General features: G+C 39.9%; 1 protein-coding gene across 1 annotated transcript in view; it reads left to right on the forward strand.

Annotated features, from left to right (window-relative positions):
- Positions 1–3,949: 3,949 nt before the first annotated feature.
- Positions 3,950–25,761, forward strand: part of CHIC1 (cysteine rich hydrophobic domain 1) — a 171,716-nt gene continuing 149,904 nt past the window's right edge. The window contains exons 1-2 of the mRNA XM_079764333.1: positions 3,950–4,335; positions 22,531–22,585. Coding sequence (XP_079620459.1) covers positions 4,049–4,335; positions 22,531–22,585 — 342 coding nt within the window. The 5' untranslated portion in view covers positions 3,950–4,048. The remainder of the gene's footprint in view (positions 4,336–22,530; positions 22,586–25,761) is intronic.

Here is a 25,761-nt window from a genome sequence, read left to right on the forward strand (position 1 = left end):
GTGGTTGGTGTCCTATAGGGCCCAGTGGCTCAGCCTCCCCAGTCACCTGAGGTGGACACTCTTGGTGCACCCCTTTGTGAGCTGTGTGCACAGCCTTGTTGTAGTTAACCCTTGATTGCTGTTGGTATCATTTGGAGGAATTGACTTCCAGGCCAATTGTCTGTGAGGACCAGCTGTGTCTACACTGGAAGATGTGTTGCACAGGAGACAACCTTATGCGGCAGGACTTGCAGTGGGGCTTTGGTGCTCACTGAGTCTGCCCCTTGAGTGTGTCTCTTATGGATGTGAAGAGTTGTAATCCAGTATGGTCTCACTCTGACCACTGGGCATACTGGCTCTTGGATCTCCTAGGAGGTGCAAGGTCAGCCACTGTCTGGGGCTACCTAGCAGGAACTACAGAGACATCTGCAGATTCCTCCTCTTTGTATGGGGTTTGGAAGTACCCAGATGAGGCCCAGCTGTGAAGCAAGGGAGGCTGCTGCTGCCCGGCCTTGGACCTTCTTTTGGAAGCTCTGGGCCTCTCTCACCCATCTGCAGTTTGACAGGTTTTAGGAGGAGGAAGGATAGGCCATTCATATGCAAAAACCTATGCGCACAGCTTGGGTGGGGTTGTAAATTGGGATGGGCGGCGTCTCTGGGAATCACCAGGCTGGAGCAAACAGCAATGGCTGCCAGTCAGCCCTGCACCAGAGAGGTCCCCAGGTCTCCACGTCCTACATTGTCAGGAACAATAATCGCTGTGAGCACCTCTGAGAGAAAGTTGCCTTCGTGTTCCTGTCCCGATGCCAGACAGTCCAGTTTCTCCCCATATGTGTTTGGGTCCCCCAGAGTCTCGCCTGGAACTGGAGTTCAGAGCAAACAGGATCTTGTATCTCCCAATTAAAAGAGCAGCACATCCAGGTGTCAGCACTTTCCATGCCTCCGCACCTCTTACCAGTCTCAATGCGCTTTCTTCACCTCTCTAGTTGTGGAACTTCCACTCAGCCAGCTTTCCCATGGTTCTGAGTGGTAGTTGTAATTTTGATGTGGTTGTGAGAGGCAGCAAGTATAGGTGTTTACCTATGCTGCTATCTTGGTTCTCCCCTCCTTTCAGTTATTTTAAAGTTGAAATGCCCTCAGATGATTAAACCTGTGGCTGCTTGCCGCAGGACCCCATGCATCATATGGAATTAGTTACCCATAGAGGAAAGAAAAGCCAAAGAGTGAAGTATTTTGCTGGTTACTACTTAAACAGTAGTTTTGCTTTTTCACCACTCAGGATTATGCTAGGAGGAGATACTCCCCTAGCACATCAGGCAGAAAATCACATAGCCTACTTTATTTTACATCCACTCCTACTTTTACTATTCTTGGAGGTTGCTAAATTATAATTTTTAAATCAGGTTATTTCTTGTGTTTACTGGCAAAATGTGTTTTTATTAGCTTTCCCAATCCCAAATTCTCCTACAGTTCAGCAACCCAAATTACCTTTAGAATCATATATGCCTTTTCAGCACACGGTATATGCAGGCATACAGATGAGCAGATTTGACTATACTTGAAAATTTCTCCAAGCCTAGCACTCCTCTGAACTGCTTTGTCCTTTTGACATTTGACTAAATGTCATGAACCTCTTTCCATTTTGAGAGTGGAACTTCCTTCTCCCTGTCCTTCCTCCTAAGTCCCCATAGCCATCATTTCTTCACTTTTACTATAGTATCAGTACTTTATCACAAAGTCCACCCTTTATATTCTTTTCCCTTTCTTTCCTTCGAGTATCTTCTCTTAGCATAATCCTGAATGGTGAAAAAGAGAAACTACTGTTGAAGTAGTAATCAGCAAAATACATCACTCTAGACATTAACTTAGTGGGCCTTTATGGATAATGTTTAAAAAAAAATTTAGTACCGCTTACAGCTTCTTTTGTTTTTTGAAAGAAAAGAACTGTTGCAGAATAATTTGATTTTAAGTCTAAGGTATGCCAGTCCCATAAACAAAATATGACATGTTATTTATTAATACCTAAGAAAGGCAGTTATATCATGTATGTCTTACCAGAAGGCTATTATAAAATATTTTAAGGTTCCAACTTTAATTATAATTTCTGGCTAGTAGATAAATTCTCTATACTATAAAAAAGTAATTTTTTTTTTTTTTGCTTAGTGATAGTGTTACAATAATTTTTTTTTGTTATTTTTTTTCCTGGAGGGTAAACCAGCACATTTTTAATTGAATATATTGGGGTAACGTTGGTTAATAAAATGTTACAACTTGAATATTTTTAAAAAATATTTTTATTGATTTTTAGAGAGACGGGAAGGGCGAGAGAAAGATAGAAACATTGATGTGAGAGAGAAATCAATTGGCTGCCTCCCACACACACCCTGACATGGGCTTGAACTGACAACCTGGGTATGTTCCCTAAATGGGAATCGAACTGGCAACCTTTCGGTGCACAGGACAACACCCCACCTAATCACACCAGACAGGCTTACAACTTAGTTTTAAAGGTCTTAAATAATCAAGCTTTTGAGTATAGCACAACTTTTTTTTTTCATTTTAATAACACAAACTCCTCAGTAATGATAATGGTTTGATCAATGCCTCTTATACAACTAATTTCTTTCACCTTCATACATGCTAAATGCTTTGTTTATACTGCTATATTGCATGGCTATATCTGTTTCTCCAGTCTAATTGGGATGCAACTGTAGTGCAGCAGAAAGAGCAGTGAAGTTATTATCAAATACTTGGATTATAGTATTTGTTTTATAACTTAGCAGATGTGTGCCTTTAGTAATGATCCCTGAATTATGACATGGAAGTATGAAATAGTTTGGGACGTGGATTGGAAACTGAAAATATGTGATCTCTACACCATTTTAGTGGCTGTGAAGATAGAATATTTGAAATAAAAAAATGTTGGACAAAAGGTCACCATAGACCTTAATAAATTACTTAAACTTCTTGAGACTCTGTTGTGGTATCTGTAAAATAGATACAATGATGCTTACCTCACAGGATTGTTTAAGGATTTATTGAAATACTGTATGTGAAAGAGTATAGCTCAGTCTCTGGAAAATGGATGATGTTAATTAATGTTTCCTTAGGTTGGAAGGCTCCCCCACACACAGACACACACTCCTCTCCACCACCACCCCAAAAAATCTCCAAAATTCAAATATCTTTCAAGAAGCAGCCCAAAAGGCACTACTCTACAAAGCCTATTCAAACTATTTCAGTCCTTTGGTTAATAGTACTGGGCTTTGGAATCAGAAGAGATCCACAAGTTTAAAGTCAGAACTGCCATTAATTAGCAACTCCATGACCTTGAAAAACTTATGTATTCTCTCTGCATCTAGATTTTCCATCTGTAAAATGAGATAATCATGGTACACTTTTCATAAGGTTATGAAGTTTTAAATGAGATATGTACATTCGAGTACCTAGCTTAGAAAGTCCTCTATAAATATTACACAGTATGAGTAGAAGTAGTAATAGAAAGTTCTCTTTTCAGTAAAATGTGAATAAAAATACCTCTAGAGTGTGGCAAAGTTCTTATGCTAAATTCTTTTAAACTGTAATGCTGAACAATTTACAAACGTAAATTGGTTTGTACCTTGAGATATTTGGGGCAAAGCTCGAACCCCATTTTTATAGAATATACTTTCCCTACAGTGGGGGGTGGGAGTGGGTAATAATACTCACTATTAATTAGTAGAAAGTAAAACTGGAAGATACTAGTAAGCCCTCCGGATACAAGCAGCAGAAGACCAAAGAACAGTATTAAGATCAGCACTCGAAGACCGGACCTCTATAATTCCCAGGCGTTCACCACCGACGCCCCTCTTTGCTTAGAGCTGCGCAAGCGTACACTGATTTGCTCTTTTCGCCATCGTGCCCCCGCCTCCAAACCCCATCCTGTCTACCATAATACGCAGGCGCATCTCCTCAAACCCGTTCCCTCCCATACACTTCTCTCTCTTCATTTCGTTCCCCCTGAACTTCCAGCATCTCAGCAAGTTCAAACTCTTCTGCGTGAGGGTGGCGGCGATCGAGAGGTCACGTGATGAGCATCTTGCTGCCCAACATGGCGGAATTCGACACCATCTCGGAACTGGAGGAGGAGGAGGAAGAAGCAGCTACGTCCTCGTCCTCGTCGTTGCCGTCGTCGTCATCGTCGGTATCGGGGCTCGAGGATGACGAGGAAGATGAGGAGGAGGAAGAAGAGGAGGAGGAAGAGGAAAAGGAGCAAGAGGAGGAGACGCCGCCACCGCCTCGGGTAGTGAGCGAGGAGCACCTGCGGAGATATGCCCCCGACCCTGTACTGGTGCGGGGCGCCGGCCACATCACCGTGTAAGCAAGAGGGGGTTATGGGGTTTTTTTAAGGCTGAGATTTGGCGACAGACAAATGAGGTGATCAAGGGGCCAGTGGAGTGGGGGGTGGGGGGCTTACTGAAGCATACATTTAGGAAATGACACCTAATGTAAATGGAGAAATTTGAGAGAGGGAGGTGTATAAGGAAGTGAGAATGCAAATGTGATGCACCAAAGCCAGGTAAATAGTGAGCATAGGACAGGGGAGTGAGGAGTTTGGGAGCCAGAAGGTGAGTGTCCTTGCTTCTCTGTATGCTGGCAAGTGAATACTCTTTCAACTGCAGGATGTATCAGATTATTTGCTGATAAGATTGGTGTCTGGTGGAATACAGTGACTGCTGTGACAGTTGACAAGACCTAGACTTTGTTTCTTCAAAACAGAAATATGATATAGAATTCCCACCCACCTACATAATCATCCAGCCATTCTTCCTATCCAATCCTTAAATGAATAAATACAGTTATCCTTTCCATGTCTTGATCACTCTCACTCTCACTTTCCCTAAATATCACACAATTAGAGGTTCAGATTGAAAGACAGCTATAAAAGAGGTTCAGGTTGAAAGGCAGCAATAAAAGTAGAAAGAGTAATGGATTGAAAGTGATGGCTCTTGGTTGTTAGTCCCAGCTTTGCTTCTTTCTAACCCTGTGACCTTGGTCAGGTTACTTACCATTTCTAGGCTTTTATTTCTGTCTGTAAAATGAGGGTTTTTGGACAGATGGTTTCTAAAAACTTTCAGCTCTGAGATAATTTAAGATACATACTTGCAAGAGATTTTGTATGCTGAAATGTTAAATATGCAAACATTAATATATATGAAAATTAGTACCCCAGAAGCTGAGGATGATATTGTGAAAACTTATGCAGAATGACTTTTTTTAAAGAAAAAAATGAAATTTTGGGTAATATTTGAGAAAATAAAAAGGGGAACCTCATAGCATAATAACTGCAAAGCAAAAGGAAATGTTAACGGTTCTCTGGGCTTTGAAGACTGCATTCTCATTTTTATGTGCTTGGGTTGTAAATACTTGAAAGTTTGAGTACTGTGTCATGTTCATCCTCTTAACTATGCTATCTTATACTGCATTTTCAAATAGAGCTATTGTTGTTTTTTTTTTTACTATCAAGTTATGCTGCCTCTAATTTTGATAATGGCTCCCCCTACCCCTTTTGATTTTCAACTGAGTTTGTATTATCTGAAATCATATGTTATAATATACACATTATACCACCTCCCTCCATCATGTTAGTTTTTTTTTTTTAATCCTCACTCAAGGATATGTTTTACTGTTTTGAGAGACAGACAGACAGACAGACATAGATGTGTGAGAAACATCAATCTATTGCCTCTTCCAGAGGCCTCAACTAGGACAGAACCTGAAACCCAGGCCTGTGCCCCGACCGGGAATCAAACAATCAAACATACAACCTTTCGGTGCACAGGACGACACTGCAACCAACTGGCCAGGGCCCATCACGTTAGCTTTTGATTTTAACATGTTGAGTGTTTTCTTTGTAATATATTTTTGTGGTCTTTGCATGAAATGTATTAAGAAAGATTTAAAATTTTAAAATGTATTTTGATATGTCTATTAGATTTTTTAAATTTTATCTATTTCTACTGGCACCACTTTATTTTGGGTTGCCATCATCTCCTGCTTGAATTATTGGCACAGATGGCCACCTCTCCCCACTCTATTATATCCTGCATGCTTGTGCCAAACTAATTTTCTTAAAACACAGTTTAATTATGTCACTTTTTTTCCCTGCAGAAAAAAAAAAAAACCTGCATTGGATCTTAATTAGGTCTGAATTCCTGTGCTCTGTCCCTCCAACCTCTGAGGTCAGGGAGTCTCTCTACTTGCCCAAAGCTCATCCCTCTACTTGTACCTTCCCTAGCCTTCTCTCAGATTGTGCTCCATCAGGCAGCCCCTGTCTTTCTAATACTCCTCTGCTTCTCTATTGGTTCAGCTTGTAAATATATTAAGAGAATAATTCTTTAAACACAAGATAAAACCAAAGCCTTCCTAGACCTATATTTCCCCCTCTAGCTACTGTCTAGTCTCTCTTCCTTCCTTTTCCAAATTTCTCAAGTGTTGCTACATTCTCCATATCTATTTTCTCTTCACCCCTCTGTAATCTGGATTCTGCCACCATGACCACAGATGAACTGACCTTATGATCACCATGACCCTCTTGTTGCTAAATTAGTGGGCATCTTTTATTCCCTTTCTGTTCCTCATGGCTGCATATGATAATTATAATGACTCCCTTTCTTGGAGGCTTCTACTCTGGGAGTCACAAGCACACAGGCCTTCAGAGGCAAGACAGGTCACAGACAGTGATGCAGCATGAGTAGTGATGGGGCCTTACTTGAACTGGAAAGTATATATTTTGCCTAAAGTGTTTAAATCCTGTTTTAAATTTTTTTTTCCAGCCACAAAAACCCCCCAGAAATTCCTTGGCCACTTCACTCTCCTTGTTCTCCTTGTATTTTTGTGGCTAAATCTTAACTGTCTCATTCATAGGCTTCTCTTCCTCTCTTGCCCCTTGAATACCAATACTACCCAGGGTTTTGTTCTCGGCCTACTATTCTTCTCATTCCTTGCTCTCCCTAGATCCGTGGTCGGCAAACTGCGGCTCGCAAGCCACATGTGGCTCTTTGGCCCCTTGAGTGTGGCTCTTCCACAAAATACCATGGCCTGGGCGAGTCTATTTTGAAGAAGTGGCTTTAGAAGAAGTTTAAGTTTAAAAAATTTGGCTCTCAAAAGAAATTTCAATCGTTGTACTGTTGATATTTGGCTTTGTTGACTAATGAGTTTGCCGACCACTGCCCTAGATGATCTCATCTTGATTCTTCATGGTTTCAATTACCTGATGTCTCCCAAATATGTATCTCTGTACCAGACTCTGCTCAGATTCTTACTTGGTTTTCCTCACCTTATGACCCATCGTTATCTTAAATTCAACATACTCAATACAGAACTCATTCCACCCACACACACACTCACACCCCTATCCCAGCCCCTCAAAAAATCTCACCTATTTCTGTATTCTCCTTCTCAGTTCAATGTACTTCTACTGATTTTGTTATTCATCCTTGGTTCCTCTTTCCCATTCACAATTTTCACAACTAAGCAACCAGCAAGTATTAACAATATATGACCCAAACTTTTATTATTTTCCTCCCTACCACCACTTCCCTGATTCAGGCCTTTTTTATCACACTAACTAGTTGTCTTGCCTTCATCTTTGTCACCTTCACATCCATCCCAACCTGTTGCTAGATTAAGACACCACTTTCCTGCTTAAGACTATTATGTTGTTTACCTACAGGATAGAATCTAAACTCCATAATGTTACTATAGAACTGGACCCTACCTATCTATCAGCCTCATCTCCTGACATTTCCCCTTACTGCTTATATGTCCCTGTTAATAGCATGCTGTTTCTTATCTCTTTGTCTCTAAGAAGGGGCCTTCATCTGGTATTCTCACTTTAGCTCTCCATATGTCACCAACTCCTGCAAGTCTTCTCTACCTCCACTACATTATAAGCTGCAATGGCAGGAACAATTTTTGGTTCCGCCTTGAATCCTCAGTGTGTGCCCTAGAGTAGACACTCAATAAAAATGAGTTGAATGAATATTGGTTCACTTCAATAGCACTCAATATTGGTTCACTTTAGTAATATCATAGTGCATACTATATTATAGGCCCTCACAAATAATAGTTAGTTGAATCATGCTATGGAGAGTACCTGTGATTCTGAGCATAAGTATATATGTATACAATAATATCATCAGTGATGGGGATGGGAGTATGGAATGGCTTTACCTCTGAAAGCTTTATTAAGCAAGCCCATTTGTCAGAATACCCATCTACTTGTATCTTCCTAATATATTGACTTTTAGTTCTTTAACAAGACATTAATCTTTTAACATGTGACTAATTATAATTTCTTAAGAAGTAGAATGACTTAAACATACTAATTGTAACTCCAATTCTGAGATGATGATCATAAATTGATATTTGGGGATCTTTTTCAACATTTCCAAAAAGATATGGCTAAATTAGCTCTCACTGATTTTAAGTTCTAGAAACAGAAATAATGAAGTGTTTCTTGAAAGTATTAAGTGTTCCAGAAATACTCTACATCTGAGTGGTATAATTTAGTATCTATTACTTTTCTTCTTGATATTTTTAGAGTAACTATTTGGATCCAATATATTAAAATACAAGGAAAACTCTATCTCATGAGATTTTCTTTCCTATTTGTAAACATTACCACATTCTTTATATTACTTAATATATGTAAATATTTACCATTGATAGTACCCCTGTATAGAGAGGTTAGTAGAGATGATATGTCACCAATTCTCAGGTATTTATAAACTTGTCTCATTAAAATTAATCTAAAAGAGCTGAAGTTATTACATATAGAATTGAAATAGGCCAAATTTGCCACACAGTGCATTTCTGCAAAAATTAGAGAGCACTACAAATATTAGTAATTCTCAAATCAGTGAATGGAATGCCTTTTCTGTTAACAAGTGTCTTTGAGAAATTACAGTGATGCATTGTTTATTTGTGTTTGTATAAGGTAAATATTTTATAAAATTTTAGGCTTTGAGAATATGGAAGCTATGGTAACACTTGTCATTTTACAGTGTGGCAAGACATGATTGTTTCCATCTAAAAGATTAAAGAAATTTAACAATATATTTTTTAAATCTTTTTGAATCATGTGGCATAAATTTTACTTTTCCTTGGTACAGTAAATAAAGTTCAGTGCACATGCTCTAAAATCAAGGTTACTATAAGTGCATAGTTTTCTAGTTAAATCATGTTTCTTTTTTTAAATTTCTTTATTGATTACAGTGTTACATATGTGTTCTTATTCCCCCATTACCCTCCCTACCTCCCCCCTCATGCCCTCACCCACCTGTTGTCTGTGTACATTGGTTAGGCTTATATGCATGCATACAAGTCCTTTGATTGATCTCTCCCCCTTCCCCCCACCCTCCCCTACCTTCCCTCCAAGGTTTAATGGTCTGATAGATGTTTCTCTGTCTCTGAATCTATTTTTGTTCATCAGTTTATGTTGTTCATTATATTCCATAAATGAGTGAGATCATGTGATATTTATCTTTCTCTGCCTGGCTTATTTCACTTAGCATAATGCTCTCCAGTTCCATCCATGACTGCTTCAATTTCTTCCATAGTTATTGGCCCATTGATATTTTTAGAATCTTCCTGATTGAGTTTTGGAACGTTGTACTTTTCTAGGAATATGTCCATTTACTCCAGGTTGTCTAGTTTGTTGGAATAGAGTTGTTCGTAGTATTTTTTAACAATCCTTTATATTTCTGTAGTGTCTGTTGTTATTTCACCTCTATCATTTCTGATTTTGTTTATTTGGGTCCTCTCTCTTTGCTTCTTGGTGAGCCTGGCTAGAAGTTCATCAATCTTGTTTATCCTTTCAAAGAACCTACTCTTGGTTTCATTGATCTTTTGTATTGTGTTTTTTTTGTCTCTATGTCATTTATTTCTACTCTGATCTCTATTATCTCCTTCCTTCTACTCACTCTGAGCTTTTCTTATTCTTCTCTTTCTAATTCTTTGAGTTGTAGAGTTAGATGATTTATTACCATTTTTTCTTGTTTTTTTTTTGAGGTAGGCCTGTAGAGCTATAAACTTCCCTCACAGGACTGCTTTCTTTGTGTCCCATAGATTTCAGATTGTTGTGTTTTTATTGTCATTAGTTTTCAGGATGTTTTTAATTTCTTCTTTGATCTCTTTGGTAACCCAGTCACTGTTTAATAGCATGCTATTCAGCCTCCAAGTATTTGAATTTTGGGACTGTTTTTATTGTAGTTTATTTCTAATATTTTGCCATTGTGATCTGAGAAAATGCTTGGTATGATTTCAATCTTCTAGAATTTGGGGAGACTTTGCTTGTGACCCAATATGTGGTCTATTTTTGAAAATGTCCCGTGTGCACTTGAGAAGAACGTATATTCCGTGGCTTTGGGGTGAAATGTTCTGAAGATGTCAATTAAGTCCACCTGTAAATCGTATTTCTTGTTAGCAGAATTTTACTGCACTTTCATTTGTTTTCTTAAACAACCTGAGCACATGAACTTCAATTTGTGCAAGGTTTCAAAGGCTGATGTGTAGCCATATTCAAAAAGATTATAAACAGTGAGGTATATGGGGAAGGAGAGAAGAGGAAAGAGCATCTAAGAGGACCCATCCTTCTTTGCCTTACTCTAAAGAATTGTCCAAGAAATTAAAATTTGAGCCCAGCCACCATGGCTCGGTGGTTGAACATTGACCTATGAACCAGGAGGTCACGGTTCAATTCTTGGTCAGGGCACAAGCCCAGGTTGTGGGCTCAATCCCCAGTTTGGGTGTGCAGGAGGCAGCTGATCAATGATTCTCTCTCATCATTGGTATTTCTATCTCTCTCTCCCTCTCCCTTCCTCTCCGAAATCAATAAAAATATATATTTTTTTTAAAATTTGAAGCATTGAAGACATTTGACAACAAAATGCAGTCATTAGGAACCACCAGCTGGGTCCACCTCAAACACATAGTAGGCTCTATAGTTAATGAAGCCAATAAAATGACAGCATGAGCAGTTCCCAAGTACCTATTTGTCTAATACTAAAGAACCCTATCACTGATAATTAATGGGTAGATGAGCTTCCGTAACCTCTATGGACTCACAGTTTTTAATGGTTTGTTTATGAAATAGCTGAGGTTTTCATTCAGCAGCAGCCATTTCAACATTTTTTAATAGCTGCTAAGTGAAATGTTGTGCTTAAGGTTATTTCAGTTAAGTAGTCTTTTTTAGTGCTTAGTCTCTAATAGAGAAAGTTAAGGAAGAAATCTCTAACAGGACTGCTACTACCTTTTAGCTAAAATTATGAAAGTATATTGGGCTTAGTTTGCCTATATTTATACCATTTTGAAGTAGATGTATGTAGGCCATAAAACCGTGTCTTAAGAAGCAAAATGCTGCTTTCCTTACTATTTCTAATATACTTTTTATATTTTAGAAAAATAAATTCCTTTGTATATTAGAATAGAAACATAGTAATTTGAATATAGCAAGTATTTCTTGAGAACTTGAGCACGGAGCTTAGCACTGTGAAGAATACAGAAAAACAAAGTACAGGCCTTGCTTTACAAAGCTAACAGGAGCCCTAGCCAGTTTTGCTCAGTGGATAGAGCATCGGCCCGCAGACTAAAGGGTACCAGCTTCAATTCCCATCAAGGGCACATACCTCAGTTGCATGCTCAATCCTTGGCCCCAGTTGGGGCGTGTGCAGGAGGCAACCAGTTGAGGTGTCTCTCTCACATTGATGTTTCTCTCTCTCCCTTCCTTCTATCCACTCTCTCTAAAAATCAATAGAAAAATATCCTCGGGTGAGGATTAACAAAAAAAAGCTAACAGCAAAATTGCCTTTAAGGTATTTATAAGGAATAAAAAGACATTAGTTAACTGTTGAATTGTATAGTACACATAAATGACTTTGAGTGTTCAGAAAAAGGGGGAATCCATAAAAACTTGAGCATTCAAGGCATTGGCGCTTGACTTGAGCCTTGAAATCTTAATAGGATTTAAACTAGGGAGAAGAAGCAAGAAGAACCACATGAGCAAGACAAGAGCCAACTTAGCAGTGGCACTGGAAATGGAGGAATCATTATGAGAATGATTTCAAAGGAACAAATAACAGGACTTGAAGCCACCTGAATAAAAGTAACATGCAAAAAAACAAAGTAGAAGGAAGGTGTTAAACCTATACCAAAGTCTAGGTTAAAGAGAGTCAATGTGCCATTGATAGAGATGAGGAATTTGAAAAGGGCAGCTAGTTTCCAATAAAAGATAACATTTAATTTTAAACACGTTTGACTTGTGGTATTATTATTTTGCAGCAAGATATCCAAATGGAAATTTTCAGTGTTCAATTAGAGATGAGGGACTAGAGCATGTTGGAAAATATGAAACTAGCTATATAGATTTGATGGTTATCAGCATAGAAGTAATTGTCAAAGCTATTAAATACAGATAAATTGGTATACTTTCCTTAGAAAGAAAAGCAGATGATTAAAAGCTAAATTTTGGGGAAAAACAAGAGTGTTAGAAGAAAGTGAAATAATGAAAGAGTGTTAGGAATGGTGTGATCAACAATGTCACAAGCTGCAAAGTCAAAGGGGAAAGTTCTGAGAAAAGGACACTGAATTTGGCAATAAAGAAGACAAGATGAACTTGGAAACTGGAAAGGAAAGTTCATTTGTCTTGTGATAAATGCAAAGAGAGAATAACAAAACTAAGAATTTTTTAAATAATAGAAATGATCCACACATTTAGGGGGTTATATATGTCTATATCCTCTACATACTTGATATCTAGTAAAAGAATGGCTGCTGGAAAAAATTAAAATGGCAGCAATCTAATGGAGGTAGGAACATGTTATTGACATTGCCTCTAAAAGGCATTTAGCTTAACAATAAAGATTTTTTTAAACAATAAAAGGCATTTAGACAAGATATGGAAATAGAGCTCTATTTTAAAATGTATCATGTCTACTTTCTAAAATGAAACCTGTATATATTCCACAATATAAATTTACTCTTTGTAGAATAAAAAGTTAAATTATATTTTTGACTAGTGATAAAGTCAATATTTTTTATTTTAATTTCTTTATTGATTAAGGTATTACATATGTGTCCTTATTCCCCCATTACCCCCCACCTCCCATTCATGCCCCCACCCCCCTGTTGTCTGTGTCCATTGATTAGGCTTATATGCATGCATGTAAGTCCTTTGGTTGCTCTCTCCCCCTTACCCCCACCTTCCCTGAGGTTTGAAGTTCTGATTGATGTTTCTCTGTCTCTGGATCTATTTTTGTTCATCAGTTTATGTTGTTCATTATATTCCACAAATGAGTGAGATCATGTGATATTTCTCTTTCTCTGCCTGGCTTATTTCACTTAGCATAATGCTCTCCATAATGACTTTATCAATATTTAGCTACATATGATTTAAATGAAATGTTTTTTTCTCTACTAAATATTTGTCATGTTATTGATTTCTGAGTTAGTAGATAATTGCAATTATACATTTAACATTATAATGTCAGTTTCTCAAACAGCATCTGAAAGTTGCCATAAAAACTCATGTACAGAGAGTACTATCCTGTTTTTAAGTTTGGCTATGGTCCAATATCTATGTATAGATTTAAAGGGAATGTTATTATGAGAATATTATGTTCTCATTATAGGTTGTACTGATACCTGGAAAAGTAATGAAGTATTTTTAAAATAAATTTAAATTCTGTTTTCACTTGCTAATTAATTTTCTCAACTGTTTTAAAATACAGAATTTGTTGTTATAAAATAATTTTAAACATACAGGTATAGTATATTTATGCACAGATATGTGCCTTGCTACTAGATGCTAAGTAGAGTCCTTGTGTTTAAGACTGGCTTGTGTCCTTGAAAATAAGCTATTACCATAATAACATGAGGAGAATATAATATTCTCACATAGAGTTTTTGTTTTGTTTTTTCCATTTCTCTTATGCCAAGATTTTTTTTCCATTTTTTTATTGAGGTATTATATGTATACATATCTTACCATTACCCTCCCACCCCACACCCATACATGCCCTCACCCCCCAGAGTTTTGCGTCCATTGTTTATGCTTATATGCATGCATACAAGTCCTTCGTTTGATTTCTTATCTCCACCACCTCTCCCTAACTTTCCCCCTGTAATTTGAAAGTCTGTTTGTTGCTTTAATGTCTCTGTATCTATCTTTTTGTTCATCAGTTTATAATGTTCTTTATTATCCATAAATGAGTGAGATCATGTGGTATTTTTCTTTCATTGACTGGCTTATTTCACTTAGCATAATGTTCTCCAATTCCATCCAGGTTGCTGCAAATGATGAGAATTCCTTCTTTTTTATGGCAGCATAGTATTCCATTGTGTAGATGTACCACTGTTTTCTGATCCAGTCATCTGCTGACGGGCACCTAGGCTGTTTCCAAATCTTAGCTATTGTAAATTGTGCTGCTATGAACATAGGGGTGCATATATCATTTCTGATTGGTGTTTCTACTTTCTTCCGATATATTCCCAGGAGTGGGATTACTGGGTCAAATGGGAGTTCCATTTTCAGTTTTTTGAGGAAACTCCATACTGTTCTCCACAGTAGCTGCACCAGTCTGCATTCCCACCAGCAGTGCACGAGGGTTCCTTTTTCTCCGCATCCTCGCCAACACTTGTCGTTTGTTCATTTGTTGATGATAGCCATTCTGACAGGTGTGAGATGGTACCGCATTGTTGTTTTGATTTGCATCTCTCCGATAATAAGTGACTTTGAGCATGTTTTCATGTGTCTCTTGGCCTTCCTTCTGTCTTCTTTTGAAAATATTCTGTTTAGGTCCGTTGCCCATTTTTTTATTGGATCATTTATCTTCCTTTTATTAAGTTGCATAAGCTGCCTGTAGATGTTGGAGATTAAACCTTTATCAGTGATAGCATTTGCAAATATGTTCTCCCATGCAGTGGGCTTTCTTGTTGTTTTGTTGATGGTTTCTTTTGCTGTAAAAAAGCTTTTTATTTTGATGTAGTCCCATTTGTTAATTTTCTCTTTAGCTTCCATTGCCCTAGGGGCAGTGTCAGTGAAGAAGTTCTTTTGGCATATGTCTGAGATTTTGTTGCCTGTGGATTCCTCTAGTATTTTTATGGTTTCCCGTCTTATGTTTAAGTCCTGTATCCATTTTGAGTTGATTTTTGTGTATTATGTAAGTTGGTGATCTAGTTTCATTTTTTGCATGTGTGTGTCCAATTTTCCCAACACCATTTATTGAAGAGACTGTCTTGACTCCATTGTATGTTCATGCCTCCTTTGTCAAATATTAATTGAGCATAGTGGTTTGGGTCGATATCTGGATTCTCTATTCTGTTCCATTGATCTATATGTCTGTTCTTGTGCCAGTACCAGGCTGTTTTGAGAACAGTGGCTTTGTAATACAGCTTGAAATCTGGTATTGAGATCCCTCCTACTTTATTCTTCTTCCTCAGGATTGTTGTGGCTATTCGTGGTCTTTTTTATTCCAGATGAATTTTTGGAGAGTTCTTTCTAGGTCTGTGAAATATGCTGTTGGTATTTTGATGGGGAGTGCATTGAATCTGTAGATTGCTTTGGGTAGTATGGACATTTTAATGATGTTGATTCTACCAATCCATGAACATGGTATGTTCTTCCATCTGTTTACGTCTTCCTCTATCTCTTTTTTCAGTGTCCTGCAGTTTTCCGTGTATAGGTCTTTTACCTCCTTAGTTAAGTTTATTCCTAGGTATCTTAATTTTTTTGGTGCGATGGTAAATGCGATTGCTTTTTTAGTCTCTCTTTCTGTAAGTTCACTATTGGTGTATAGAAATGCCATAGATTTCTTGGCGTTAATTTTGTATCCCACTACATTGCCGAATTCATTTATTAAGTCTATTAGTTTTTTGATGGGATCTTTTGGGTTTTTTAAGTACAATATCATGTCATCTGCAAATAAGGACAGCTTCACTTCTTCTTTTCCAATTTGGATGCCTCTTATTTCTTCTTCTTGCCTAATTGCGATAGCTAATACTTCCAGTACTATGTCAAACAGGAGTGGTGAGAGTGGGCATCCCTGTCTTGTTCCTGTTCTTAGGGGAAATGTTTTTAGTTTTTGTCCATTGAGTATGATGTTTGCTGTGGGTTTATCATATATAGCTTTTATTATGTTGAGGTATGATTCTTCTATTCCCACCTTGTTGAGAGTTTTTATCAAGAAAGGGTGTTGGATTTTGTCAAATGCTTTTTCTGCATCTATTGATATCACTATGCGATTTTTATCTCTCAATTTGTTTATGTGATGTATCACATTTATTGATTTGAGGATATTGTACCATCCTTGCATTCCTGGGATAAATCCTACTTGGTCATGATGTATGATCTTTCTGATGTATTGCTGGAGCCGATTTGCTAGGATTTTGTTGAGGATTTTGGCATCTATGTTCATGAGGGATATTGGTCTGTAATTCTCTTTCATTGTGTTGTCTTTATCTGGTTTTGGTATTAGGGTGATGCTGGCTTCGTAGAAGGAGCCTGGAAGTGTTCCTTCCTCTTGAATTTTTTGGAATAGTCTGAGGAGGATAGGTTTTAGTTTTTCCTTAAAAGTTTGGTAAAACTCTCCTGTGAAGCCGTCTGGCCCCGGGCTTTTGTTTGCCAGAAGCTTTTTGATGACTGCTTCAATTTCTTCCATAGTTACTGGCCTGTTGAGCTGTTTAGATTCTTCCTCATTGAGCTTTGGAAGGTTGTATTTGTCTAGGAATATGTCCCTTTCCTCCAGGTTGTCCAGTTTGTTGGAATAGAGTTGTTCGTAGTATTTTGTAACAATCCTTTGTATTTCGTCGGGGTCTGTTGTTATTTCACCTCTTTCATTTCTGATTTTATTTGGGTCCTCTCTCTTTGTTTCTTGGTGAGCCTGGCTAGAGGTTCATCAATCTTGTTTATCCTTTCAAAGAACCAGCTCTTGGTTTTGTTGATCTTTTGTATTGTTTCCTTGGTCTCTATGTCGTTTATCTCCACTCTGATCTTTATTATTTCTTTCCTTCTGCTTACACTGGGCTTTTCTTGTTGCTCTCTCTCCACTTCTTTGAGTTGTTGGGTTAGGTAATTTATTACCATTGGTTCTTGTTTTTTGCAGTAGGCTTGTAGAGCTATGAACTTCCATCTCAGGACTTCTTTCGCTGTGTCCCATAGATTTTGGATTGTTGTGTTTTCATTGTCATTTGTTGCCATGATGTTTTTTATTTCTTCCTTGATGTCTTTGGTAACCCAGTCATGGTTTAATAGCATGCTGTTTAGTCTCCATGTGTTTGATTTCTTTGGGTTGTTTTTATTGTAGTTGATTTCCAGTTTTATGCCACTGTGATCTGAGAAGATACTTGATATGATTTCTATCTTCTTGAATTTGGAGAGACTTTGCCTGTGACCCAGCATATGGTCTATCTTTGTAAATGACCCATGTGCACTTGAGAAGAATGTATATTCTGTGGCTTTGGGGTGAAATGTTCTGAAGATGTCGATTAATTCCATCTGGTCTACTGAGTCATTTAGGATTTCTGTTTCTTTGCTGATTTTTCATTTAGAGGATTTGTCCAATGGTGATAGTGGGGTATTGAAGTCTCCTACTATGATTGTATTGCTGTCAATCTCTCCTTTGATATCTTCCAGGAGTTTTTTAATGTATCTTGGTGCTCCTGTATTGGGTGCATATATGTTTACCAGAGTTATTTCTTCTTTTTGGATTTCTCCCTTTAGTATTATGAAGTGGCCTTCATTATCTCTTGTTATGTCCTTCACTTTGAGATCTAATTTGTCAGATATAAGTATTGCTACCCCAGCTTCTTTTTCATTTCCATTCGCCTGGAAAACCTTTTTCCATCCCTTTACTCTCAGTCTGTATGCGTCCTTTTTTTTGAGGTGGGTTTCTTGTAGACAGCAGATATATGGATTTTGTTTTCTTATCCAATCTGTTACCCTGTGTCTTTTGATTGGGGCATTTAATCCATTTACATTTTAAGTTATTATTGATAGACACCTCTTTGTCGCCATTTTTATTCTATACCCCTGTGTTCCTTCTTTGCTTCCTATTTCTTTCTTTCTTTTTTTTTTTTTTTTACAGCAGACCCTTTAGCATTTCTTTCATTGTTGGTTTGGTGGTGATAAACTCCCTTAGCCCTTTTTTGTCTGTGAAGCTCCTGATTTCACCTTCAATTTTGATTGATAGCCTTGCTAGGTACAGTATTCTTGGATTGAGACCCTTCCTTTGCATGACTTTGTATATTTCATTCCATTCCCTTCGAGCCTGATGAGTTTCTGTTGAGAAATCAGTTGCTAGTCTCTTGGGGGTTCCTTTGTATGTAACTGTCTGTTTCTCTCTGGCCGCTTTTAAGATTCTTACTTTGTCGTTGTTGTTTGCCAACTTAATTATAATGTGCCTTGGCGTCGGTCTTTTGGGGTTCATTTTGCTTGGAACTCTGTGAGCTTCTTGGATTTGTGTGGGTTTTTTCTTCCCTATATCAGGGAAGGTTTCTGTTATTATTTATTCAAACAGGTTTTCTATTTATTGCTCTGTTTTCTTTCCTTCTGGTACCCCTATTATCCTGATGTTGTTTTGTTTTGTGTTGTCCCGAAGTTCCCTTAGGTTCTCCTCATGCTTTCTAATTTTTGTTTCTAGAAGCTGTTGTAATTGGGTATTTTTTTCCATCTTGTCTTCTAGCTCACTTATGCGGTCCTCTGCTTCTTCTAGTCTACTCTTGATGCTTTCTATTGAGTTCTTTACAGCAGCAATGTCATTTTTCATTTCTTCTTGGTTCTTCTTCATTTCCTCTTGGTTCTTACTCATATTGTCGAATTTGTCTTGCATCCTTTTCAGCCACCTTATGACCATTTCTCTGAATTCTTTCTCTGATAGGTTGTTTGCCTCTAATTCTTTTCCTTCCTTTTCTGGTGATGCCTGCTTTTCTTTCCTATGGGGGCTATTTCTTTGTCTCCCCATGGTCTCTCTTCTCTGGATGTCTGGTTATATAGTTCTCACTCCGGCATTGATTTAAAGGTACAAAATACAACACAACCAGGCACAACACACAAGGTACTGAACAGAATTGTATTCACAATATTAATAACCTCCAATAAAGGTAACCACCAGAGAAAGACAAATTAGGGAATAGGAGTGGAAGAGGGAGAGTAAAAAGAAAGAACAAACAAACAAAAAAAGAGTGTGAATCTGAACTTGGGAAAAGAGCAGAAAAAAAAAGAAAAGAAAAAAAAGTAAGAGAGACAAGAACAATACTAAGAGAAAAAAGAGGAACAAACTATATATATGGGGAGTAAACTCCACTAGAACAACCACTAATCCCAGCAAATTCCAGCAACACGAGCCTGGAGATTAATACAAACTGCAACACCAACTAATATCAAGTGAGGCAAGGGAAAACAAAAGTAAAAAACAAACAAAAACAAAGCGAACTAAAGAACCAACCAAACAAAAAGAATAATCAAAACAATCTCATAAAAAAGCATAAAAATTCTATCTAATCAACATTCCAGCAAACAACAACAAAAGGCCAGAAGGGAAAATAATTTTTTAAGGTAGCGTAGAGAGAGGTATGTATGGATTTGGAGCAGGGGGTTGGGAATTAGATATATCAGTAGGGTGAAATTTTAGCAGAGGGTAAACTGAAAAAGTAGGGAAAATCTAAAGCCAGAAAGGGTTAAAATAAACAGGAGACCAAAAGGGGAAAGGTTAGGAGGAGAGTGATGGCAAAATGTTAGCGTTGAGATAGGGTAAGGGAAAGATGCAAATAGAATGTAGGACACTAATCCCAAAATAAAAGAAAGAGAAAATCAAATGACATTAAAAAAAAAAGTAAAATAATACTAATAATAATGCTGATTGAAAATAAAAAATGTAATAATTAAAAAGGTGAAAATCAAGTGAGGAAAAAGAAAAAAATTTAGTTTCTTAAGTAAAAGATGCAAAAAATGAAAATAAAAAATTAGAATAAAAAATTTAAAAAAATTGAAAAAAGAATTTAAAATTAAAAAATAGGAAGACTAAAATGTGCAGTAGCGGCTGTCATTCACTTCCTCTATTATTCTGTTTGGTATGCCTGTTTCCCAGTCTGGGCGGTATTTCAGTTCAGCTTCGTTCCACTGCTCCTCAGTGTTGTAAGCCAGTCCTGCTTTTTAAGCTGGCCGTGTCTTAATTTCTCGTATTTATTTTTTATTACACCAGAGACAATTAGCGTTTCAGCCCCTGGGTGGCAGTGTTTCTGAATTGACTTCCGGGCCTCTCTAGCTTTTTTTTTTTTTTCCCCCTCTATGGCACTCACTACCGGTTTGTGGAGGTGTGTGCCTCAGAGCTGCCTCTCTCATGGTCACACCCAGCTCTGCTCCCCAGGTTCCGAAAAAACAACTCCCCCCTGCAGTCTTTCAGGGTTTTCCCACCTGGGTTTTCCTATGTATTGGGCTTAGTAATCAGAGTTGGAAAGAGCCCAAGTGTGCGGACAGTGGGTCTGTGCGCCAGAGTAAGTAGCCTGCACTCCTTTGAAAATTCTTAGTCTGACCATCCTCGTCAGATTAAAATGAGTTGCTTTTAAGAATCACATCTGTTAGCAGCTCAGAGGACCCCCTTCCACATTCACAGATCACGGCAGCTCCAACTGCCCCCGATTTTTCTAGGCACAGACCTTCCGGTTCCTGCCGGTCCTGCGGCTCACGCGCTTCCCTCCCACCATGGGGATTAGAAACCACACCTTATTTCAGGCGAAATCTGACCTTTCCGTGGTGCAGTGAAGAGTTCCTTTGAATCCGAATGTTTGTGCCGATAGGGGACCGGTGTTCTGGTGCTCGCAGCTGTTCAGTGTTTGCAGTTGTCGCAGAAAGTCAGGTTTCCAATACAATCCTCCTTTCCTTGCAAGATGGCGAGGCGCCCGGTGAGCCCGCAGCTCCGGGAGGAGACCCAGCCCCTGTGGGTGCTACATGGTCAGGGGAACCCTGCCCAGCACTCCCCCGTCTTCTCCTGGAGTTTAGCTGTCCCTTGGCTTGCCAATATACACTCCCCCTGCGAACCTCTGCTGCTCCTACTCTCCGCCCCAGAACCAGACTCCAAACACGACTCTATTCCGTCGCCATTTTTTTTCCTTCCTCCTCACATAGAGTTTTAAAAGGACATTGGATTCTTAACATCTTTAACGTGACCCTAAGACCAGAGTGCCATAAATCAGTTAAATCAAAAAGTATAGTAGGTTATTATTCAAAAAACTTTTATTAAACACCTACGAAATAACATTATGCTACTAAACATAATGAAAGATAGCAATATAAATAAACAGTAGTTTCTGTTTTCCAGGAGCAAAAAGAATGTAAAGATTAGCATTTCAATTTTGGCTCACCCCTTAGTATTTATATAACTTTGGGCAAGTCATTTAATTAATTACATTTTGGAAAAAAAGATTTCTAAGTGTCAGCTTCCTTATCTATAAAGCCAGGATAACAATACCTCTCTTGAAGAGTTGTAAAGTCTAGAAATAGTAGTTTATTTACCTAGCACAGTATCTGGCTCATGGTAAGTCCATAGTTACCGGTAACTTTCTATTATTGCCTACTTCATAAAAGGTTCTCTATAAATGTTAGTATCTCTTCCTTTTTGCTTACAACACATCAATCACTAACAAAAAATTGTGGCCACTATGATATATCACTAACATGCAGGAAGTGATCTTTCTTATGCCTTCTGAAATCAACAAGTAGGTGAACCAAGGCTTATAAAATTCATTTTGACTTCCTAGTACAGATTTCAGTGAGTGTACTTGAAGAGAGTCAAGAGCTTTCAGGGCTGGGATCTGTTTTCTTAAAATGGGTTGAGCATATACATAAAAGCCATTCATAAGGATCAACCTTAGAGTTTCTGAATAGTAACTGATTATAAGTTGTCTAAGTCTATGGTTCCAAACGTTTTCTTAGTTTTTATTAGGAAAATTTTCATATATACACAAAAGTAGAAAGGATAGTAAAATCCACTCTCCCATACATCCATCAGCTAATCCTAACAGATATCAACTAAAATGTTTTTTTTTATATATTTTTATTGATTTCAGAGATGACGGGAGAGGGAGAGACAAAAGCATCAATGATAAGAGAGAATCATCAATCCGCTGCCTCCTGCAACCCCCCTACTGGGGATAGTGCATGCAACCCAGGCATGTGCCCTGACTGGTAATCAAACTGTGACCTCCCGGTTCATAGGTCGATGCTCAACCACTAAGCCACACCAGCTAGGCTAAAATGGGTTTTAACAGAACCATTCCAGTAAAAAATTATATTTACACCTCTTTATCAGTGTTTCTCTAAATCATTATTTTTAATCCCATATCATGGATCTAGTTAGTTTATTTTATTAATAGTCAAATATTTTCTATAAATATAAAATTATTTTTAAGACATGTTTTAAAATCACAACATCAAAAGAAAATGCATGGCTTTTTTTTTAATGAGAGAGAGTTAAATATGCTGGGTAGAATATATTTTGTTCTGTCTTTGTTTTTAAGGTTTGGCTTGAGCAACAAGTTTGATACTGAATTTCCCTCAGTTCTAACAGGGAAGGTAAGTGAGAGCTTGCTTTGAACTTTTCAATTCTAAAAACATTGTTTTATGATGTATTTAGTGTTATGAAAAATGTTTGACTCACTTGTAATGAAATCTAATAAGAGGCCAGGGTACTTGGAGGCTGTGTCATTAGTGACTGAAGGCTATGCCTATGACCAGTTATTTTGTTCATTGTCCGTTAATGCCAGCCACCATTTACTTATTTGTTTAGTTTTTACAGTTTTGCTGTTTTCCTCAGCCCTGGTAGCTATAACTGTTTTCATTTAGGTCAGTAATTTCACATGTGTTTTTTTTGTTTGTTTGTTTGTTTGTTTGTTTGTTTTTGTTGTAGGCGGTAGGAACGATACTGGGTGTTAGTCTGGTGGGGTCAGAACTGACCTGGGGTCAACAACCTTGGTACTTGAGTTATGGCTAGGAAAGAATTCAGAGCCAAGATTCAAACTGTCAGTGAACATTTATTTGGTAAATTATGGAGGTAGAAAAAATAATTCCTAGAATAACTGGGCGTAAGAAACAAGTTATAGAGGTAAAGCAAGGGCCCTTGGATCTTGGGAATAAAGAAGGAAATGGAACATGTGTAGTGGGGAAGGGAAGGGGAAGAGAGGGAGAAAGTAAAGGGAAGGGTGCTGGTGTACTTTTGGGAGGTGGGGAGGAAGAAGGGAGAGTATGCTGGGTCCTCCATCTTAAGGGTTTTAAGGGTGAAGATTTGGGGGGAGGTCCTATGGGAAGATCTTAATAGAATATTCAGCATCTTTCCAGGTGTGTCCTTTCAGGGTCTAAGTCTCCACTGATTGATTGGTCAATGCCAGGGCAGGGGGTCATTATCCAATGCAGCTTGTCCTGAGGTCAGCCATGGGGTCACTGGTCTGGTTTTGTTGCTTTTCTGGGCCTGGAGCTGAAACACAACTGAGGTCTAAATGTTATCTCTATGGAGGAAAGGTCAGGGAGTCCAAACCACTTGACCAGTGATATGCTAAGGAAGGAAAAAACACCCTGGGGGTGAGGTCCCACCCTACAATTGTCCTTTGCTAGGCACCTGGGGCTTTCCACCCTGATGACTTGTACCTAGCCCATCATCCTTGCTCTGCTCATGTCTATCTAACTGCCTACCACACTTTCAGGCACTTCTTTTTATTTATAGGTGATTTTTATCAATGCAAATCAATTCCATAACATGAGAAGTTACTATGAATCAAAGCATAAATACACAAACAATATATAATCAAAAATAGATGTACAGCATCCTACCTAATAAAAGAGTAATATGCAAACTGACCACACCTTCGCTACACCCAAGCTATGCCCACCAGCCAATCAGGACAAATATGCAAATTAACCGAACCAAGATGGCAGTTAATTTGCATATCAAGACAGCATAGAAAGAAGCCAAGCGCTGCAGAAGGGAGCAAAGCTGCGGAGAAACAAGCAGGCAGGGCAGGGAGAAGGGAGGCAAGCAGGCGGGGCCGGTGGAGAAGGGAGGCAAGCTGGCACTGCCTGACTTAGCCCACAAGGTCCAGGCCGCCATGGACCCAGCAGGCCTGGTGGGCAGCGCCTGATGTCAACCACAAGGTCCAGGCCATGATAGTGACCGGCAGGCAGCACCTGACTTGTCCGCGAGGTCCAGGCGGTAATCGGGACCGGGCAGGCCCAGCGGACAGCGCCTGATGTCACCCGCGGGACCGGGAAGCCATAGGGACCAAGCATGGCGGCATGGACAGCACCTGACGCTGCCTGCGGGGTCCAGGGGGTGATCGGGACGGGCAGGCAGCATGGACAGTGCCTGATGTCACCCACGGGGTCCAGGCGGCGATTGGGACCAGGCAGGTGGCATGAACAGTGCCTGACTTTACCTGCAAGGTCCAGGCTTCAATCAGGACTGGGCAGTTTCAGCAGGCAGCGCCTGACGCTGCTCACAGCGTCCAGGGGGCAATCGGGACCTGGCAAGTGGCATGGGCAGCACCTGACTCTGCCCGCAGGGTCCCGGCGGCGATTGGGACCGGGCAGGCAGTATGGACAGCACTTAACACTGCCCGTGGGGTCCCGGCGGCGATCGGGACCTGGCAAGAGGCATGGACAGCGCCTGATGCAGCCTGTGGGGTTCAGGGGGCGACCAGGACCTGGCAGGCAGCATGAAGAGCGCCTGATGTCACCTGCGGGGTCCAGGCTGCAATCGGAACCTGGCAAGTGGCATGGACAGTGCCTGATGCTACCCGCGGGGTCCAGGCGGCGATCAGGACTGGGCTGGCCCGGCAAATAGTGCCTGACATTGCCCGGTGGAGTCCAGGCTTCAATCGGGACCGGGCACTTCCAGCAGGCAGCGCCTGATGCTGCTCAGGGGGTCCAGGTGGCGATCGGGACGTGGCAAGTGACATAGACAGCACCTGATGCTGCCCGTGGGGTCCAGGGGGCAATCGGAACTGGGCAGGCGGCATGGACAGCACCTGATGCTACCCGTGGGGTCCAGGCGGCGATCAAGACTGGGCAGGCAGCATGGACAGAGCCTGACGCTGCCCGCGGGGTCCAGGGTGCCATTGGGACCAGGCAGGTAGCATGGGCAGTGCCTGAAGTTACCCGCAGGGTCCAGGCGGTGATCGGGACTGGGCTGGCCCGGCAGATAGCGCCTGACGTCACCTGCAGAGTCCAGTCTTCGATCGGAACCGGGCAGTTCCAGCAGGCATTGCCTGACGCTGCTCACGGGGTCCAGGGGGAGATCAGGACCTGGCAAGTGGCATGGACAGCGCATGACGCTGCCCGTGGGGTCCAGGGTACTATCGGGACTGGGCAGGCGGCATGGATAGCACCTGATGTCATCTGCGGGGTCCAGGGTGCAATCGGGACTGGGCAGGTAGCGTGGTCAGTGCCTGACTTTGCCTGTGGGCTCCGTAGGCGGGGGTGGCCAGGGTCTTTAGGGTCACTGTCTGCCCCCAGGCCAACTGAGGCCACCAGTGGAGCAGGCCAAGGTTGAACATTTTAATGAAAATGCGATGCCTGTGCCCTGCCCCACCGCGCCCTGTCCCTGGAGAGGAGAGGGAAGTGGGCAGTTAGGAGGCACCAGGGCTCTGAAGTGGCTGGGAACAACCTGCAGGCGAGCTACCAGGAAGAAGTGCTGAACCATGAGGATGCAGAGGGCTGGCTGATAGAGGTGAGCAAAGGTGCAGATGAGGTGGCTCTTG

The sequence above is a fragment of the Cnephaeus nilssonii genome (genome assembly GCF_951640355.1).
Source record: "Cnephaeus nilssonii genome assembly, chromosome: X".
NCBI lineage: Eukaryota > Metazoa > Chordata > Mammalia > Chiroptera > Vespertilionidae > Cnephaeus > Cnephaeus nilssonii.